A 20,965-nucleotide genomic window follows, 5' to 3' on the forward strand; every position below is an offset into this window, starting at 1 on the left:
CGTACAAATCTACCAGGTGGGTTGAGAGAACGCCAGAAACGGATGTAATTTCGTAGCCTTTTCCTTCTATGGGGAGCTGAAAGAGCCTCGTCGTCATTCATGCATGAAGAGGTGCTGCAGAACAGGGCTGTGGAAACGCAAGTTGAGAGCAAAGGAGATTCCCCTCCAAAAAAAATATACCGTGATATCCTTGCCTCGGAGAAAGATCTGAGCAGGCTGTGAGGTAGGTATGCATTGTGATAACGAATGGCGCAGCGGTTCAGCCCCGACAGAAGGCACAGGACGAAAGTGGACGTACGTGACCTGAAAATGAATGTGTCGATGTAAAGAGAAAATTCAGGAAAAAGGATGGTTGTGAAAACATGTTCACAAGAGGTTCGACATCTAATTGAATTGTACAGGAAAGAGTATAAACAAGCGATGGCCAGTCCGGGTACTCGAGTAGTGAAGCGAGCGACATCTCTCATCCAAACATCCTCATTAAATCATCAATCATGAATGACCCGTCCCTGCCCGACCAACCATCCAAAAACCACAAACACTCAGCACTCACTTACTCAATTATCAATATTGCGCCCCTGTAAAACTCCTCTGCTTCCTCAACGACTCAAAGGTAACGTTCAAACTCCGACACAAATAATTGCTCACCGCCCCATGCATGCCCGCATCCTCCTCACTCTCACTCATCAAACTCGTCTCCTGAAACTTCGCGAACAATTCCTGGAGCTTCTTCAGATCCCGCAAAATAATCTCCATCTGCAACCACCTGACATCTTCATTCGCGACGCGATACGTCCCGAACGTGAGGGGCAGAGGAGGTTGTGGGAGTTGCTGCCCGCCATTTTGGCTGGATGAAGAGGAGGATGTGAGCGCAAAGTAGTTCTTCGATGCGTCCTGGTAGATCGATATGATACGCCCCAGGATGGTACCCAGGAGCATGGTTCGGAGACTAGATCCGGATTTGGAGGTGCAGATTGGGCAGTTGAGCATGGTTGAGCAGGTTTCAACGGCGCGCTGGTTGATAGTTAGGATGATGTCGAAGGGAGAGGAGGGTGTGAGGGCGTCGGAATTGTGGAGCGCTTGGAGGGCTGATAGGCATGTGTTGAAGCAGTTGCAGGTCGGGTTTCTGGGCAGCGCGGAATTATGAGATATGTACATAGAATGGCCTGTGACGGGACCGGATGCTGAGGTAGAGTAGTCGGGTTGGTCGTACCAGGAAACGAGCAATGGTTGTGCAGTGGATGGATTGACTAAGGATTTTGATTGTTGGTGGTAGATATGTTGATGTTGTGTGTTTGAGTCGAGGTATGGAGAGGCCATGTCCGTTCCTGGCGAATTGGTCCATGAAAATACCGGGTCGAAAACATCTTGGTTGGCCCCAGATTCTGGATCTGATCCTCCCTCGTCTCCAGGAACCGGAACTGCACTCGAGGACATCGACTGTCTGTGATGCATCGAAGTATCCGGAGATCCCATGATAGACGACCATTCTTGGTCCATCCCATATGAATTCGCCTGCTCGACATCGATGCTCATCGAAGGTGTTGGGTATTGTATTGCAGACTCCTCCTGTTTCGACACGTCCTTTGACTGCCGCCTATGACTGCCATCGGATTTGGGCTTGCCTGCTCGAGAAGATGGCGAGTACTTGCAATCAGCACCGCAGACAAGACATCGTGAACATATTGGCCGGGCTTTACTGCATTTCACTTTTGCAAGGAAGCATGTGTCGCAGGATGCCCGCAATTTGGAGTATCGAGGTTTGGAAGATTCGCTTTTTGCCGGACCATACATTCCGACGGTGGTGGTGGATCAACAATTAATCTTTATAAATTAAATCTGGTGAATCTTGCCCGGAACCTTGGGTACCGAGGCTGCAGCAGCAAAAGCTGCAAGTTAACGAATGGGGGTTAGGAATCAGGAGCAATCTCCGGAGATGGGATGTTGAAGGCAAGCGCTAGGCAATGTATTGCCTCAGAGAAACTCAATTTCTTGGGAATTCTGAAGGACAGAAACGAGAGTATTGAACATGCTAAACAAAATCAATCAATATTTTGCATTGGTCAGGGAAGAAGCTTTGAGTTGAAGTATGAAAAGTAGAGAAGAGAGCAGGGAGATAGAAGAAGGATCGACGGCTTGGACGTGTACGGGCTGGGATTGCCTGTCTGAAAGAGCAGTATCAGGCAGTAATAATAATTGATCCCCAACTTTGCAGCCTGTACTGCACTGCGCTGTCTGCCGTTGTACGAGTACATGGCTTTTCGCTTAGCGAACCAGCAGCTGGCTAGAAGAGAAAAGCAAGGGGAGGCAAATTCCTGATGGACGAGGATAGGACCCTTCAATACATGGGTCTGCATCTAGGTGGTGTCCGGGGTATTATTCGATTGCACTGTAGGGGCTCTGTAGTTGTGCCGCCCTAGAGGAGGTGCAGGCAAGGCGCACAGCAGAATGAGCCATCCCGATGCATGGCATGATGATGGAATGGAAGAGGATGGCTGACTTGGTCCCAATTGTGTCGTTGGCTCCTCTCTTCTCTTCCTCTCTCTCTTCTGATCCGCCATCATGAATGTAGTTGCTGGATGTATCTTTCCCTAATCCCATCCACGCGATGAGAAACTTCGGACGTCCGAGAGGCCAAGGAAAGGTGGTGATCGATATCAGGTACGGGGAGGATGCAGGGTCGAGTGATGAAGAGTGAGCGACAGTGGGATGGACAAGGCTGTCAGCACAGAGTGCCCAGGATGTCCAGGGTGTTCGTCAGCGCCAGCTACAGGGTCTCCCTAGCGAAAATAGACGCTGCAGTGTGCCTTGAACATTGGTAGTCGTGACCACAACCGCGCATCGTCGGCGGATGGCTGCGTAATGTACAGAATGAACCACTGTGGATGTCTCACCAAACAGGCCGAACCGATCCGAGCACAACACCTCGTTTTCACATGTTTTCCTTGCACTTGCAGTAAGGTACTGCAGTCATGGCACAATCTTCTGCATACGAGCACAAGGAGTCAAGTCAACTGTGGTACCGTAACACGATACTGGTCCTCACGAGCTCACGAGCTCACGAGCACACAGGCAAATGGGGAAATGTAATGTGTGACACGAAACTTCAATCAATGAGTCATGATATCAGAATAGAACAGTGCAGATAGAGTGAGTTGTGACATTGTATTGGTAAGTACATTGCAGCCGTATAAAGCATGTAGATAATAAGAAGAAAAAGGCAAACCGAGCATTCTGAACCAGTGAAACCTGTCCCTCCGTATCTGCACCCAGACATGACACGAAAAAGTAAGAAATGGAAACCCAAACCCCGAAATCCGGTGCATTAAATTTGACAACTGATAGACAACTACTAAGTCATTACACTACAGCGTTCATCGCATCCCTAATTATGTCTCCTAATGTGCCAACCTAATTTTCATTGTCAGCAGTAGATTCACATGGGGAAGGGTAAAATGACGGATCAGGAGCGAGGGATGGGGAGGGAGATAAACTCACATATGGCTTCTTCATCATCGAGAAATGGTTCCCGGACAAGTGCTTACACTCAAACTTCTTGGGGTTGAGATACTTGTCCCATAGGTTGGGTCCGAAGTCCGTGCGATTGTCTAGCAAAAATTGGGCGTGACCGTAGGGGAAGGGATCAGGTCGAGGATCCGAAGGGAGCTTGCAGACTCCATCTTCGCACCATATGGCAGTCACGTGTGGACTCTTTTCTGGGTCAATGACTTCTGGCGTGTAGTTCGACAGGGCATTGACAGATGCTGCGAAATGTGGGAGAAGCCAGGATGGCAACTTGGAGAAGTCACCGTCTCCTAGCAGGCCGATGGAAGCAAACCATCTATGCAGGGAAGATGGAAGGGGCTCGATGATGTCCGGGCATGGAGAGTCGATCAGAATGAGTTTCTCGACGGACTCACCAGCTTTCGTGAGTTGGTTCACAGCCTCGAAAGCAATGACACCGCCTGCACTCCATCCTGCAAGTATGTATGGTCCTATGGGTTGACGCCTCTTCATCTCCGTGATAAAGGCTTCGGCCATACCAATGACACCACATTTGTACTCCTCAGGCACTTTCATGTAAGGAGAGTTCAGTCCGAACACAGCAATATCGGGTGAGAGATCCGGGATATCGACGTACGACGTCGCAGATCCGCCTCCATCAGGGATCATCCACAAGGTCTTTGTTGCTCGCCTTGCATTGCCCTGGAGAAGAACCGAAGTCGCGAAACGTTGAGGCGGGAAAATAGCAGTCGAAGTGACGGTGCTCTCAATGCGCTTTGAGACGGACACGGACACGACAGGCTTTGCAGGTTCACCGATGTTTAGACTTCGCTTGATGTCTCGGATTGACTGGTTGACGGTAAGGAGATCAGCGGGTAGAGACATATCGGTCTTTTCGCGCAGACGGCCTAGAATAGATAGACTCATGAGTGAATCCATTCCAAGTGTGGAGAGATCGACTGTGTCTGCAATCTCCTCAATGTCAACACCCATCTCCTCGGCTATGGTCATTCGGATGATATTGCCGAGACTTTCATCCTTGTTCTCCTCGACCGGAGTATCATCCAGAGGTGTGGTGACATTCGAGTCGTCGACAAGATCTGGCGTAGACTTGTCTTCAAGGGATGAGTGGCTGCGAGTATCGCTGGAATCGGAGCTTGGGATGATAGTCTCGAACTTACTGAGGAAAGCCTTGAAGGATCCAATTGTTGGGTGGTCGTTGAAGTCATGAGAATGAACATCAATTTCGAGCTCTTCTCTCATCCTTCCACTAACTGTGAGTGACATCAAAGAATCAACACCAAGATCCGTGAAACCAATGTTGTCCACAAGTTCGTCAATGCCCACTCCAACTTCCGCAGCAAGAATGTCAAGTGCTCTAGTGCAGACAGAGATCAACTTCTTGTTGACAGTGGCAATGTTGGCCATGGTAACTTGGGCTGTCTTTGACTGCTTAGCTGATGGTGCTTTGATAGCTGCTGGTGTTGACCTGACTTGTGCAGTCTTGGCACCTCCAATTGGTGGTAAGAACATGTTCAGCACTTTACGGGGGATACACTGGAACTTCAAACATCCGACCATTCCAACGATCCTGTCTCCATCAAAGATGTAAACATCACCAGCCAAGACCTTACCTTCCTCAGGTTGCATCTTCACATAGGCGCGGTATGTTTTGTCCTGAGAGAGGGGTTCGGCAAATCTCAAGGATTCCCAACCATGAGAGATGTAGACATTCTCACGAGAGTCAACAGCATCGGACCCATTTACAATGAAGCCAGAGATGTGTGCAAGACTGTCGATCCAATAAGGACTGACTTTGAAGTTGCCATCTTTCTCACTCGTCTGGAAGTTGACTTTCGATGTCGCCTCGAAATTCTCACTGTGCAGAGTGACCTCTTCCATACCACGATATTTTGGGTTGTAGTCCACCAAGGCAGCGAAGAGCTTATATGCCAAGCCACGACCAATTTTATGAGCTCGGCCGTCTTGTTCAGCATTCCTCAACCAGTCGATGCGGGACTGAATGAGGTATGCCGTGCGTTGCCATTCCGCCAAGTATTCTTTGGTGTTGCCAAAAATGACTTCGCAGATACCGTGCTCAACTTTGTCCTTGTCTATTCCAGTGGAGAACACGAGATCTGCTTTGCCGGCAGCAATGTCCACAGTTGCAATAACTCTAAGGATTTGGCTTGCACCATCCGGACGTGCGATGAGTGGCTTTGGATTCTTCATGTTGCTGACATTGATACCAAGATCAGTAGCATCTGGCCGCACAAGTCTGTATGCATACTCGCTTAGAGTGATGGCCATATCCGCATATAGTGACTGTAAATGTTAGCTGAGAATCAAGATGAGACGAGGAGAGGACACGCACAGATGGGCAGAGCATGGCTCCATTGACTTGATGTCCAGTGACTACACCTCTGAGGCCCGCCTCGGCCAAGTCAGATTCGGCACAAACGACAGCCATCTCGTCCTTGACAAACTCGCTGGTGATCGTCTGCACGGAAGTGGTAGAGAACTTGGGCTTCGTGTCCTCGAGAAGCGGCGTCAACTTCGCACCACTGCCTTTGGTCAAGCACCAGTCGCCCTCGTATTGAATCCAGTAGTTCTTGTCATCGAATGAGTAGGTCGGGAGATCAAGAAGGTGGACAGAGTCATTGAAGTCTCGGTGGTATTCGTTCCAGTCAACATTGAGACCAGCAGTGTGCATTGTGCACAGGCTGGTGCTGAGTGTCTTGTATGCGCTCTCATTTCTGCGAAGTGATGGTGCGATGATTGTGGAAATATCGAGCGATGCCTTGACCATATTCGAACAGACTGGATGAGGCCCAACTTCCATCCAGACAGTCTTGTCATCAGTGACCCCAGAGACTTGAGCAGATTGAAGTCCACCAACGAAGTTCACGGGGTTGCGTGCATGGTTGCGGAGGTACTCGGCATCGATGGCTTCTGGCTCGTTGAGCATTCTACCCAGGACGGAGGAGATGAGTGGAATTGTCTCCTTGCCAAAATTGACCGACTCGGCAGCCCTTTGGAAGTCATCGAGAATTGGGTCGACTTGGGCAGAGTGAAACGCGAATGGTATCTTGAGCTGTGTGCACTTAAATCCGGCATTCGTCAGCAGGTCTGCAACTTCAGCCATCTCGGCAGCTTCTCCACTGAAAACAGCCTCGCGACTACTGTTGTTGCAAGCAACATTGACATCGCGGCTCTTGAGGGCCTCCATCACTGACGCCGTGGGTCCTTGAACAGCAAGCATGACATGCGTGCCTGGTGTGCACTTCTGTACTAGCAGCTGAGCTCTGGTACCGACGAGATAGATGGTGTCACTGGCAGAAAGAATGCCAGAAACATTGAGAGCAGCATACTCCCCGAGGCTGTGGCCCAGCACGACGGTTGGCTTGATACCCCATGCGTTCCAAAGTCTCGCCATGGCCATCTCCAGACAAACGATCCCGATTTGTACAACAACAGGCGATAAAGTCTGAACTTCTGCTGCACTACCATCTATTAATGGAATGAATGAAGGAAATCCATGCAATAACGAGATCTTATCGAAATCATCAATCGTGTCTTTGAATAGCGTGCTGGTGGTGTACAGTTCTTTGCCCATCGCGGGGTAGTGGGATCCTTGTCCAGTGAACAGGAAGGCAACTTTTGGAGGTTCAGGCAGGACAGGAACAAAGTTCTCGTGGAGCTTGGATCCAAGGATCGCTTGCACTTCACCAATGTCCGTGGCAGTTATGGACATTCTCCAGTTGTGCTGGGTGCGACGTGCAGTGGTCGTGTATGCCAAGTCGGCGAGTGAAGTGGTGGGATTCTGAGCCAAATAACTCATTAAACGCTCGGCATTTCTCAGCATTGCTGACTTGGACTTTGCAGTCACGGTCACCACATGGGTTGATCGAGGGTCGATCACAGCTCGCTTCAGTGCTGGCCCTTCCTCGAGCAGCAATCCCGTGTTGCCGCCAGCAGCGCTGAAATTATTGACGAAAATGCGACGAGGAGCATTTGTTCTTTTTCTGAGCGGAGTTTTATGGAATGCGATATGCACATTTCGTTCGGCCAGATCCGATGGGAAGCCCTTGTTGATGGTGTTTTTGATGCCGACATGAGGAGGGATCGCATTCTTCTGAAGCATCAACAACACTTTTATCAGCGCAGTGACACCAGAAGCAGCTTCACCATGGCCTACGTTCGCTTTGACTGCACCGAGATATAATGGTTGTTCTGCTGTTCTCTTGCGATCAGCGGGCGCGAAGACGTTGGTGACCGATCGCATCTCGGTACCGTCGCCTGCTTGTGTGCCAGTGCCATGCATCTCGACATAGTCGATATCAAGTGGATCAACGCCAGCTTTAGCGAGAATACTACGATAGAGAACTTCCTGAGTTCCACCATGGGGATGTGTAATGGAGATGGCATCGGCAGAGTGGTTTGTCGCAGTGCCAAGAATTACAGCGAGAACATTGTCCTTGCTGCAATTGTGTCAGCTTAGTTCAAATATTATGCGAGATCTACTTACTCGGCCAAGGCATCTTCGAGTCTCTTCACAATGACAGTGCCGACAGCATCGGCTCTACAATATCCATCGGCATCGTTGTCGAATGTTGCGCATGGCCCTGTCTTGGACAAGAACTGTCCTCGACTAAGACCCGCGAAAATATCCGAGTTGGTCATACAGGACACACCACCGACAATCGCCGTGTCGCAATCATTTGCCCACAATGATGTGCAAGCTAATTGAATTGCTGCGGCACTGGATGAACAGGCAGTATCGATGCTAAAGGAAGGGCCAGAGAAACCAAAATGGTAGTTGATTCTACCCGGGCCAAAGGCTCGCACACCGCCCGTGATAAAGTAGGTGTCAACATCTTGAGCGGCATTGATCTCTCGCCAGTCATCACTAGTCTGTCCGTAGAAAGTACCGATGCGATCTAACTTCGTTGAGCGAGTGCGATTCGGGACATAACCAGCCATCTCCAAAGCCTCAAATGCTGTCACAAGGGAAAGTCTTTGCATGGGATCTGTTTGAAAGGCCTCTCTTGGTGACATGTTGAAAAATCTGGGATCGAATAGACCAGGATTCTCAATCCAGCATCCATATGGTGTGTGACTCGTGTTCCTTGCTTTGCCGGTGGGATCTGTGTGTGTCTTCACGTCGTAGCGGTCTTTGGGAACCTCTCTGTGGACGTCCAGACCCTTCTCGAGAAGTTCCCACAATTTCTCGTGGCTCGCAGCATCTGGGAACCTTCCAGCCATGCCGACGATGGCGAGCTTACATCTTCCGTTAGATGCATTTGCAAAATTACTCGAGGTTTGACTAGGCTGCTTCGTCGCAGATGGAGACCTTCTAAGGATGATATCAAGGTCCGTTTGTGCTTTGAGGGCTGTTGCCAGGCTGTTGGCCGCTTTTGTAGGACCTATGTAGAGTAAGTGCATGCACTTTATACGCTCAAGATTGGTTGGAGATACGAATTAGGTAGCGGGGGTTGTTGTTGTCGCTTACCATAGGGGATCACCAGACAATTGGGCCCTCGGTAGCTCTGCGCCTTCATCACACAGCCATGAACGACCTTATGAAACTGCAGAGGCTCGGTAAGGATATCGCGAAGCACAGCTTGAATTAATGAGATCGAGGTTTCTTCCGAGTACCAAGTGCCTGTTCTGCAGGACATCACAGGTTTGATTGGCTTGGCCTGTCCTAAGACTCTCTGAGCTTGTGAATCTCCCAGACGAAGGATTTTGTCGGCATCGACGGAGGAGTACAAATGAGCTGCATGGTAAGGCCCATGGACTGGGATCGGGATAGGTTTTTCTTCGAAAGTATGGAAAGAGAACAAAGATTTGAGGCTGGCAGGTGGTCCGCTGATGGCGATTGAACTGCTGGTGATGGCACTGATGTACACGTGATTCGCTGCAGGGACACCCTGCCAAAGTTAGACGACAACCGAGCTACAGCGGCTTTTACTTACAACTTCATTGTGGAAATGGTCAACGATTGATCTTATCTCTGACTCGCCGATTGTCGGTAGTACGTATGTCCATGTTTCTGAAGAGTCTGACACTTGGTAGAGGCGCTCGGCCAGCGCCGCAACATGAGCCCCTGCCCGAAATGCCATTAAGGTAACTTGGACTGCGATGGGAATGAGACTCGAGAGCGATGGCGAAGATGCAATGCCAGCTGCTGCAAAAAGACCGGTACATAGGCCGACGAGGCATGTCTCTCCAGGTCCTGTAGCATCTTCATGAACTTTCTCGGCGCGACTGAGAATTGTTAGAGGAGAGGTGATGTCAGTCAAGTATTGAACTTACTCGATATAATGGGCTAATTGAGCAATGCACAGTAGTACGCTATCCATTGCCGAGTTTTTGAATTTTCTGACCTGATAGTTTTCGTTCAGGTCCTTGATGCTTGAGAATGGAGGTACTCGTTGACGTTCGATCGACGACATCTGGTCCACCTCGACACGAAGAGCAGCAGCAGCCTGCTCCAAAAAAGAGAGAGTTAACACACTGGGGTTGCCATCACGGTAGAAGTCGGCCAAGAACCCATGCACTCCCAGTGACTGATCTCCAAAAAGGAGAAATGCCATCTTGTCTGACATGGTCGATCGTCAGGGAATTTGCTGGTACAGAGAAGAGAGAAAGAGGCCCAACTAGGAGGTGTCCCCTGATCCTATATCAGACCCAAAAGCTTCACCTCGAAGTCAGCTCAAACTATGCCACGCTAATGTGTGTCTGTTCTATTCCGAGGCTGGTTCGTTTCCGCCTGAAACCTTGTAAGAATGCGCGCCCCCAGGACTGCTTTCCAATTGAGGTAGCGAGCCCCTTGACACTTGACACTTGACGGAGGACTTGCTATAGGCTCAAAGGCTTTCGGTCACCGAGCCCGGTCATGATAGAAGGCAGTGCTATTCAGTTTAGCTCTCATGCTGATACATTTTGGAGAAGGACTTGGCCGATTTTGATCCATTATCCCGCTGAGATGCATGACATCTAGGAGAAGTCTGAAGACGGCATGAACGTGCATACGACTTACTGACGGACAGAGAGCTTGATTGGCCCCTTTTTGTCCGGAGTGAGGTGATCTGGGAGTTCTTTGTGACCGATGCTGTGTATGTGAAAGCATCGCTGCAGATCCATTGGCGCGTTGGCCGGATTCAAAGCGAGACATTGCACAGCAATCAAAGTCGTTGCCAGGAGATGTATATTCCAGGTCCGTGTTGACACTGATGATCCCTCACGCTAGTGTGGCATAGCTTGGAAACATGTTGTTGTGGTCGTGAAGGTGGATCTGTGTCCTAGCTTTATCCGACGGACATCCCCACGGCAGGCTTTCGGAACCACGCAACAATCCGCCCAGCACGATACAATGTCGATGGAACGTGATTAGTTCGCGGCGACATGTACAGTAAAAGAACATGACTCATTGAAGCTGTAATTTTCCAAAATAAATCGTGTGCCACGGCTGGCGGAAGCGACACTGTCTTCCCGCTCTGCTGCTTTCCCAAAGCCGTCCTGAGGTGCATAAATTAAATGTCAAAGAAAAGCTGAAAATCATGCAAGCTATCGACAGTATGCGCACGTTACCCGCCCGCTACTTCGTTGCATGGCACCGGTGCAGTGGTGAACCAGAAACGTGGATGTCGGGAACTGAACGCTTGGGTAGCTGAAACGAAAATTGATGCATAGACGAGCAAACGAAAATAGAAAAACAATCAAATCAATGATTGTGGCGTCCATATTTAATCCAAGAGATATATGAAGCCACTCCTGGTCGTTCTTCTATGTTGTGATGATTTGGAATCGAGTTCGTCTGATATTCTGCTTCTCAAGGAGTACTGTTCCGCGTTCCCGCCCCACTCCACCATCGCAACTGAAGCAAAAGACGCGAGCCGCTCTAGCTCCATCACAGCCATCCTTCACAACAGATGCGTTCAGTTTGTTCCTGGATACCACGATTGCCAGTGGACAACACTCGGTTGCAAATGCGGAGGCTAGCAATTGAATATGGCTGGGGGTCATGGCGTGAACATGCTCGGAACACTCACAACACACATACTAGAGTCTATACGGGGCCACGCAGATACCGAGCCATAAACGAAAACATGATAAAGAGGTACCTCAGAGGTAAATCACATATGTGAAGATGTCTGGTGAGTCTGTGATGATGCCGCGACTCCATGTCAGCATTGAGGCGAATTCATGGAAAACGATGTTCGATTTTGGATTATCCGCTAACATTAGCCAGCTAACCCACCCCGCCCACGGCAAGCTTAGCTGGCCGGATTTACCTTAATCCGAGCTCATATCAGATTCATGATTCACCCTCAACGACAGCAGCACCATCAAGGAGATTCGTGAAAACAAATTTGCATATGCAACACATTCAGACATGCAAAATGAGAAAGACACCGCCGTCGCCATATCTATGCCATGGCCGAGCCATCCTCGGCACAAGTCGCCACCATGAATCAAAGGGGAACGACACAATTGACAGCCAAGAATGGGCAGGAAAAATGAGACCAGAAACGACAGTCCAACTGGAGAGCAGATGTTCAGAGATGTACAATCCAATGAGGGGTACAAATGGGACAGGGTGATGAGTCGCTGTATCTCTCCAGTGATCTGGATATCACAGTTCTTCGGTCAACAACGATCGACCTACACAACGCACTCGCTGCGGTTTTCCCACAATGTGCCCAGGGAAAATCTACACTGCTGGTACCTTATGCATTCGCTTGGGCAGAGGCGGCGTGCGTTCAAACGCTTTTGATGCTTTCACCATTCGCTTTGGAAACGTTGCTCTGTTCAAGAGTTAGCCTCTACTGAAAGACCCAGATGGAGAGGTAGTCCTACCCTCTATCTGGAAATTCTGGAATGGTATTGGCGCCAGCCATGTCTGTCAAGTTGCCAGTCTTTCCAGCAGCATTTCCCGCCGTCGGAATACCTTGAGCGTCGCAGTTCGCCTTGTGATCAGCTGGGAGCGAGATCCCTCGAAGAAGCTCTGGGGCTTCAATTATCGTTGCCGTCAGACCCATGATGACATGCCATTCGATATGGCAATGGATGAGCCAAACTCCGGGGTTGTTTGCTTTGAAACGAATTACAGCGTAGCTGTTGGCGTTGACCGCGTATGTATCGCGCTTGACTGGTACACTGGGGAAGTTTCTCCCCTTTCCAGTGTATCTGCCCTTTCCGCTGGAAGGTCTTTCAACCACTTGGAACTGATGGCCGTGCAAGTGGAAAGGGTGGATAGCTCCATCAAGATTGTTCACTGTGATCTGGACAATCTCTCCTTTCTTTACAACATATGGGTTGACTGCACCATAGATCAAAGGGTTGGTATTCGATGTCCCCGTGCTGATTGCAGTGAAAAAGGAAGGCACCTTCTGCGGAATGTATGTGATATTGTTGAAGTATGTTCTGGTTAAGATTAGCTCAAAGATCGCTTAGCTTCTCTCCTTCTTCTTCATGTTTCGCGTACCTTGGAATACCAGCCTTGTCTAATTGGAAGTTGAAATCCAATGTAATTTTCTTGTCAACCTTCTCCCTGGGTCCGAGAAGTGCTTCTCCATCCTGGGCTACAAGCGTAGCGTCGTCGAAGGGCTTCCATCGTTGAACTAGGTACGGTGGTGCAAGTGCCTTCGCCTCGTCGTAGATGATGTGACCAGTGACATTGAACGGCCACACTGGGGCTGTGGCGGTATTTGTAAAGTCTCGATTCATGTCAAGGGAAGCCAAGAAAGCATAGTTTCTCCGCGTAGAAGTTTGCGCCTTCAACAGGACGGAGTATCTCTGAGCTGGAGTCAGGCGTAGTTGATATGCCTCTTTCTTCACCGTGTAGCTGCCATCAGCTTCGATGATGTTCATTGGATGGCTGTCAAATTGGATGAAGACCGACGCGAACGCTGCCATGCTGATTATCTTAATCTTGTATGTCTTGCCTGGCGTGAATTTGAATGCTGCAGTTGTTGATTCGTTCACAAGAAGGGCATTTGGGAACGGAGGCACAGCACGTGGATTGGATGTTGACAGCATCGAGGTGATCAATTTCGGGACTTTTTCATGGTACCAATCTGATACGGTGAGAACGAGTTCTTCGTCGTATTGGCCCTTGTAGGGGTCATTTGGATCGTGTACAATCAAGGCACCTGGTTCGGTCAGTGTGAAACACCAATTCGCTCCACACTACTCGCCTCGCAAGCCGTCTGGGTATTGCCCTTTGTTGTGGGAATGATACCAGTAGGTTCCGGGCCTGTCAAGCTATTTCTTTGGTAAGCTACAGTTTACTTTTGGTCTGCTTGAATCACATACCATGAAGTCATATTTGAGAGATGCTCCTGGAGGAATTGGGCATTGGGTTACTCCAGAAGGCCCATCCGAGAATTGGGTGCCAGGCTGGTCCAACCCGTGGAAATGAATCGAAGTTGACTCATCTCCAAGCGCGTTGTATACGTTGACGATAATTCTATCTCCAACATTTCCCTCAATGGTTGGAAGAGGGAATTTCCCGTTGATTCCAATTACTTTCCTGGTGAAGCCATCAGGAGCGGCAGTCACCCAGCCGATACTCCAGTCGTAAGTGACTGTCTTCGCCAGAGCAAAGGAAACCAATGAAAGAATGGTAACGATTGTGTTGAGCATGTTTGCGCGAGTATAAGAATTATTGATTAGAATTAGGAAAATGCCACTGCTACCATTCACACCAAAATCCGGGTTGCGGAGGACTTAATAGCTCTTTCAAGGAGAAGAGCTCTGTCAACCATATCCTTTTTTTTTCAGGAGTACCGCCAGGGATTTCGAACCTCGGACAGGTCCAAATTATCTGTGGCTTCTGACATCTGACTATCGACTGTAAGTACAAGCTCATGCAGCTGTCATCTGTCCACTAGCTGGGGAAATTCCAGCGATACAACAGAAAACGAAAGATGAGATGTTTTGTGCCTGCATTAGTCCCGGCCCTACAGATAGTTCAAGGCCAAAGAAAGCCCAATGCACCCCACATACGATAAAACGGTGACACGATATCCGAAAGCCAACTTTCGAGCAAGTAAGCCTAACTGTTGTGACAACGCCACGCTGGCTGTCATTTCATCATAGCCTCACTTTGCGCCTAACGACCGAATTCGGCATCCTTCGGTTCCCAAAATTGTTATCAGCCGCATGCATGCAGCTGGACCCCAGTGTACCCTGAGATCGACGAGATGCCATTTGCTAGCCTCATGTACAGAGGGCTTTTCTGGCGTTCTGCACTATTCGGGGCTGGTGGTCTCGGCGCTGCACGGCTCGGTGCTGCTGCGTTCGGTCACAACACTGAACATTCTCGTATTGGGGCCTCACCGACATCATAACAGGATCAACAAAGAAATATAATAGGAGCGAGAACGAGGTTAACACCAAGACTCCGACGAAATGCGGCTTACACGAACAGCTCATAGTGCATGACAATCCCAAATCAGCATTTTCGTGTTGAAGATACTGCCACGAAATTCCAGGCATGTGGTTAACTAGCGCCAAGCACGACCATCTGGTCAGCCTAGAAACTGTGCACCAGTATTTTTATTTTTCATATTCCGAATCGTGGATGGGCTGATCATCCACAGGAAGGATCATTCTGGCGATTCATGGATCAAGATGACTTGAAGTCACACCCCTCAGATATGCACGTCTTCAGCCATGAGGATTGGTGAGATCCACTGGGTCTTTTCTCCAGCGCAGCGCAGCCACCGGCCTGGACGAAAAAGTGTACAAACCACGACTGGAAAGGTAGCGTTACGATGAAACAGGTACGCTCGGGAGTTCAGCAGACAGGAGTGCTGGACGCGCGGTCAACGACAATCAGAGAATGGAGATATAAACCGTGGTCATCTTCTCCTTGGGTCCATTTTCACTCTCCTCTTTCTGGCACTTAAAATGCTTCCCAATTCCACGACGAGGCACCACTACCGAGTCCCTAATCGTCCGAAGTATGAAATCCCAATTAGCGCTTTTGGCTTGCTTTATTTCATGCTTGGTCCACTGCACAGCCTGGGACGAAGGGACTTTTGCTTCCTGCGCGGGACGTTACTCGTCTCTTCTTCAACCGACGCCAGGCATGTGGAACCTGTGCCACTAGACCACTCCTCACCCGTCCGACATCTCGCATCAAAACAATACTGGCTGGCAAGCATCGCCTCAATGTAGTGGCCCTGCGTGACAAGCTTTCCCAGTCCCGACTGCGATAAGAGCAAAACCGGCTATTGGGAGGGTTGTTTTTGTGCGAATGAAACGTTGATTGGAGAATTCAATCCTTGCATTGACTCTTCTAGCTGCGCCGACTCAGATAAAAGAGGTCAGATATGTCTCGGCATCCCCTACCGTTCCAGAGATTAACCCGAACTTTCGAAGCAAGGAATATCAAATGCTAACGTCTCTCCCAACCACCAGATGCAACAGAGCTATGCAGCACAACGGTCACATATCTATATCCGAGCGCCACTTACTTGGCACATCTTAGTAGTAAATACTCAAAGATAGAGAAGTGGTCAACGGAAGGGCGATCCTGGTCTGCGTACCACACTGGCAGTTACTGGAACACGAGGGGAACACACACCTGGTACGACAAGGGACCATGGCCAACGGGCACCGCAGGGCCTTGGGCCTTAGGCTCCTCGCCGGAAGATAAATGTCCCTCGTCGGACCGACCTGGGTGAATGACGAGTGGCACGTGGAATGGGCGTCGTGGAGTTTTTGACCAGACTGTTCGACGAGAACTACCACGAGCATGATGATGACGACGGTGTCGACAACAAGTATGACGAAAATTGAGACGGTGAGGACGACGGGTGCTAGTGCTCCTGTTCGCCCGACGACGAAATCGGTGGTGACCACTTCGACGGCTGTGGCTGGGAGCTTGGTTACGAGTACTCCCAGTCAATCCGTTTCCGTGGCACCTTTAGGCGAAACAAGTGGAACGTTGGAACAGTTGAACTTTCGAAATGAAAAATGAAATCGGCCAAATTCATGGAAATGGGTGCTACTCTTTCAGGGATATCCTTGAGCATGGTAATTATGTTCTGGGGCTCAACGTAATGTGAAATTAAAGTTTCGAACACATGGGTTTTGTGTGCCTTTGGAGTTTGCTGGCCTGACGGAACTGTTTCTTCTACATAATACAGGATCCATTAGACAACATTCAGACACGTAATCTTACAATTTTGCTAAAGGTTCTTCTTCTTTGGGACAAACCTCCCAAACGCAGAATGTACAATGAGTATCCTGGCCCTTGGATTCATGCCATGAAAAGTCTTGTACAACACCTCTGTCTTTGGGAACCTCTTAACATCGGCCTGAAACTGAATCAACTAATATCTAAGGTGAAATTCCACCATCACATGCCAGGTTCAACTGTATTGGTTCTTGAGAATCCATTTCGATGCTGTGTGGGGATGTTGTGTGATAATGACTGATTTAAGGCACTCCACAGTCAGAAGATATTCTCCCGACGGCACGAGTATGGCACTTGTCAAAAATGGTTATTCGGCAGAAGTCCCCAATTTGTAAGCACTATCCGACACTCAGATCATAAAATTGCCCTTCTCACCTTGAATTATGCGGGTATGGAAAATGTAGACAGGATCGTCACATCGCGGAATTGATGTCACTGCTCATTAGATATCACCTCATGCTTACTCTAGCGTAAAAAACACTTCTGTGTAGTGCCTTAATGGGATTAGAATGATGGCATCGTGTCAGGAAGTCATGGCCTTGCTTACAGGGGCTGCGCAGTGTAAACAAACGAGGCTACCTCATATCGACCCATTACCAGATGGGGACCGCTAAACATTTGAACCTTAAACCGAAGATCTAATTTTCATACCCGTTGGTAACATTTATTGTACGCTGACATGACAAAAAGGTGCAGTTGTATTGAAAAGCCAACAAGGGGTGGGCTAACATGAATACAACTGAAATTGATGATCAAGGAATAAAATACGAAGTTCAGGCCCTATCAGCTATAACGGGAGGAACTACAAACAGTATAATGATTCAGATATAGGCGATCTTTGATAAAAGAACCGAATGGAATTGCTCAAGTCTAAATTTGAAACTGCGAGCAACTAAAGACTATTAATACATGGACTGATAAGAAAGCAAAAAGTTTTGAGGTGTTCGCCTAAACCAAAAGCAGTGTAGGCTAGCAGCTTTGCCACAAGACTGTAGCTGGCATAAGCAATACTAAAAGAAATGCATCCATTTCAGAGGCCATGAATACAAGTAAGATCAGATAGCAGCTTGGACCTTTGCACTGAACTCAAGTTATGAGCCGAGTCTAGACTCGTGAACAAAAAAAGGACTAGAATTTCGAACAACGTCTACTCGGAAAGGAGAGAAAGCGACCTGCCAGAAACAAAACCTTTGATATCGAGAGTAATTACTCGAACTCCCACCAGTCAGCATTTGATCAACCACATTGCTTTAGCTGGACAGATAGGTACTAGAAAAATGCTGTATCGTTCTATTCTATGCGTCTGTACTAAAGACGATGCCTTCCATCTAACCTGTCGTAATTTTGTCCGTTTCCCAATGCTAAATTCTATGCTGTGCAATCAATGCAGGTACAGATACGCTCATAAACCCTCACCCCAACACCACGCTATGCCATACTTAAAACAATAAAACAAATCAAACACAAAAGAGATCATTCTACAACCAGACAAAGTTGCCGACAGCAACCACACCCATCGCCAAAGCAGCAACACCAAACCAGCTCCCCGATTCTGGCCTTGCCCCCGCACTTGTGGCAGCAGTCAACTGCGCCGTGCTCAGGGAGATCCGTCCTGTAGGTGTAATTCCATTCAATGTATCCGCAACCCTAACTGCAGGTCCGACATTGAAGAAATCCACCAGCACGAAGGTAGGTTTGTTTCCCCACTCGGAGTTGCACTGCACAGCGTGAGTGCCCAGTGCTCCGGTTGTGTTCGTAGCAGGCGAGTTCGTCGTCTCGATGGCTGAGATGGCTGGTATGGTGATGCCAAATGCCATCTCGTCGTACTGGAAGTGGTTCATGAGGGACATGTAGCCGGAGGAGATGGCAGAGGCTCCTGTGCCGGAAGAGAGCGATGAAGGGCGGTCGACGGTGCAGTTGAATCCTGTGGAGGATGTCACCTCGAAGTGGGTTTCAAACATGTATGTGAACTCGGGGAGGAGATAGGGAAAGGTTGTGTCGTAGTCGATGTTGGTGATGTATGTTACTAGACGGGTGTTCGCGGTTATGAGGGTCTGGAGGGTTGGCCAGGTTGCCATGGCAGACCTTGATGCAGGCGTATATCCGTAGGTGGAGATGCCGGAGGCTTGGAAGACAGTACCGAATTCTGAAACTTTGAAGCTGTCCGAGTTGACGAGGATAATGGAGACGACCTCGTTGGGGTTGGCATCCATCCATATCTTGATCTTCGATAGCCAGCTCTCCAAGGTTCCACCATCCAGCAGGGAGCAAGAACTATGGCATAGCTGTAGAGTACCGTTCGAATCATGAACTTGTGCTTGCAGTAACCTTATACCTGCTGACAAGGCCACCGTTGCGTTGTAGAATGTATTTCCTGACGTCGAAAACCCCGTGCTACTATCCCTCAGAAACGCAACATCGTGTGCTCCCATATGTGTTATATTGTTGTAATTTCGATTGCAGAGGTCGGGTGAGTTGTTGCATGCTACTGTACTCGTCAATGTTGCAGGTTGGGAGCCAGATGGGGCTATTGCTGTCGTTGTTGATACTGCGGATGAGGATATTCCGAACTGTGGTACAGCTTGTGCGAGACTTGCGAGTGAGAGGAGTGCCGTAGAGGCAGTGAAGATTGAAATAAACATATTTGCAGTATAGATATTCTGGCTCTGGTATGAAAGGAACCCCGTCTTTCGCAGCTAGATGTATGAATATGTTCCCAGGGCTTTTTTGGGGATGAGGAAATAGTCCAAACGAACGAATGTCTTCAAGGAAAAGAACAGGGAATGGGAAAGAGGGAAAATGGAAGCAAAAATACGATATAGGTAAGTAAGGAAACAGAGATAGCATTATACTAAAAGGAAGAGGCTCAGAAGAGGCTCTTCGCACTGCGCAGCCATTACGAAGAGCGGATCACTGCGCCTCGACGAGATTGATTTCTATGGGTCTCACCCGCAAATTCGTCGTCAGCAACACGAACTGTCGAGAATCAGTGGACCGGTAGTTCGGGAGAAGTGCGATCAAACTGCCAATCAGCAGTCTTGGTGCATCATGAAACCCGCCGGGAAGCTTGGTACTGAGTGCCAATTCAAGGGGTGCTTGCACTGCTTGGGTCCTTGCCAGGCGGGAGTTGAGGATTCGGAGAAATGTTTTTTTAGTGGAGAAGAATTGCTGGCAGTTCGTACAAGGTTTGTTTGGCTTTGGTGGAGGAGCAGCGTGGCACTGGGCCAGAAGGAGGTTGGTGTGGTGGGTTGACAGCAATACTCGTAGCCGAAGCCGCCCCTATTTTTGGATCTCGGACCTCAGCACCAGCCAAATGTCATCGTTTCAGATGACGACGACCAGCGACCAACGACCTTTATGAGAAGCAGAAAGAGCCTTGAAGGTTACACTTGGAGGATAAAGAGGGCCCATTCCTCTCATTCAAAGCCCGTGGTCGTGGCATTTCTTGAAGAGCATGATTTGAACCACCACAGTTCTTGTTCATCACATGAAAATTGTTGGATTTGTCATATGTCCAAGAGCCTCGAAAATCCAAGGACTTGGCCCCCAAAGGCCGTGGACGGGCCAAGTATTTTTCGCCATCCGAGAGTGACATATTGAAACGGTGCCCTTTGTTCACTTGAGCGCCTTGGGCCCAAATTTTGTGGCGTCCGTCTGATTTGTGGTATCTTTGTGCCTTGTCCCGGCATTTCCAACCTCTGCACATGCTCTTTTGTTGTTGCCTTTTGGGCCACGTCACACTCCTCTGCATTGGTCTTGTTTCGCGTCAAAACCTCTCTCTACATATTATTTTTGTCTAACCATTCGTTCCGAATGGCCAAGTTGGTGATCTGTATAGTAAACTATACCGGGCCATTTCATGAAGAGAGCCACAGCGTTTCGCGAATATCATGAATATCTATCCTTCTCACGAATATCAATTACTTTAGGTTCCGGCCCTATCAGGTGAAATCAGCAGTCGTTCAAATTTTAGATCCTGATTTTCCCCATGTTTGTGCCGAGACAGAAAGAAGCGCGGATGAAGAATCCTCGTCGGCTCGAGCAAGGCTTTGAGCTCATTCTCACGTCAGTGCTCAGATGCTTCAAACTGTTCGATTCATCTATATTACCTTTCTTCCTGGTTTGTAAGACCAGAAAGCCAGTATCTACTCCTCGCGATTCATTTCCTCGTGATCACTATTAATTATCCTGGCCTGCAGAAGGAACATACCAATGAATTGGCATCCCAATATGCACCATTCTACA

At 48.9% G+C, this 20,965-nt stretch overlaps 4 protein-coding genes across 4 annotated transcripts; all 4 read right to left on the reverse strand.

Annotated features, from left to right (window-relative positions):
* Positions 1-564: 564 nt before the first annotated feature.
* Positions 565-1,794, reverse strand: ONS95_007388 (uncharacterized protein; the record flags this gene model as incomplete). Its single annotated transcript, XM_058500894.1, has 1 exon — positions 565-1,794. One exon carries the CDS (start codon positions 1,792-1,794, stop codon positions 565-567), a length of 1,230 nt encoding a protein of 409 aa, XP_058362210.1.
* Positions 1,795-3,360: 1,566 nt separating this feature from the next.
* ONS95_007389 (uncharacterized protein) lies at positions 3,361-10,115 on the reverse strand (the record flags this gene model as incomplete). Its single annotated transcript, XM_058500895.1, has 7 exons — positions 3,361-3,411; positions 3,499-5,829; positions 5,879-7,985; positions 8,033-8,930; positions 9,017-9,437; positions 9,483-9,774; positions 9,823-10,115. 7 exons carry the CDS (start codon positions 10,113-10,115, stop codon positions 3,361-3,363), a joined length of 6,393 nt encoding a protein of 2,130 aa, XP_058362211.1.
* Positions 10,116-12,223: 2,108 nt separating this feature from the next.
* ONS95_007390 (uncharacterized protein) lies at positions 12,224-14,157 on the reverse strand (the record flags this gene model as incomplete). Its single annotated transcript, XM_058500896.1, has 5 exons — positions 12,224-12,317; positions 12,370-12,936; positions 12,998-13,664; positions 13,710-13,776; positions 13,828-14,157. 5 exons carry the CDS (start codon positions 14,155-14,157, stop codon positions 12,224-12,226), a joined length of 1,725 nt encoding a protein of 574 aa, XP_058362212.1.
* A 4,041-nt stretch (positions 14,158-18,198) lies between these two features.
* Positions 18,199-19,362, reverse strand: ONS95_007391 (uncharacterized protein; the record flags this gene model as incomplete). Its single annotated transcript, XM_058500897.1, has 1 exon — positions 18,199-19,362. The coding sequence occupies one exon, from the start codon at positions 19,360-19,362 to the stop codon at positions 18,199-18,201; it is 1,164 nt and encodes a 387-aa protein (XP_058362213.1).
* Positions 19,363-20,965: the final 1,603 nt, after the last annotated feature.

Source organism: Cadophora gregata (genome assembly GCF_030347475.1).
Source record: "Cadophora gregata isolate MNR1 chromosome Unknown scaffold_2, whole genome shotgun sequence".
In the NCBI taxonomy this organism is placed as follows: Eukaryota; Fungi; Ascomycota; class Leotiomycetes; order Helotiales; family Ploettnerulaceae; genus Cadophora; species Cadophora gregata.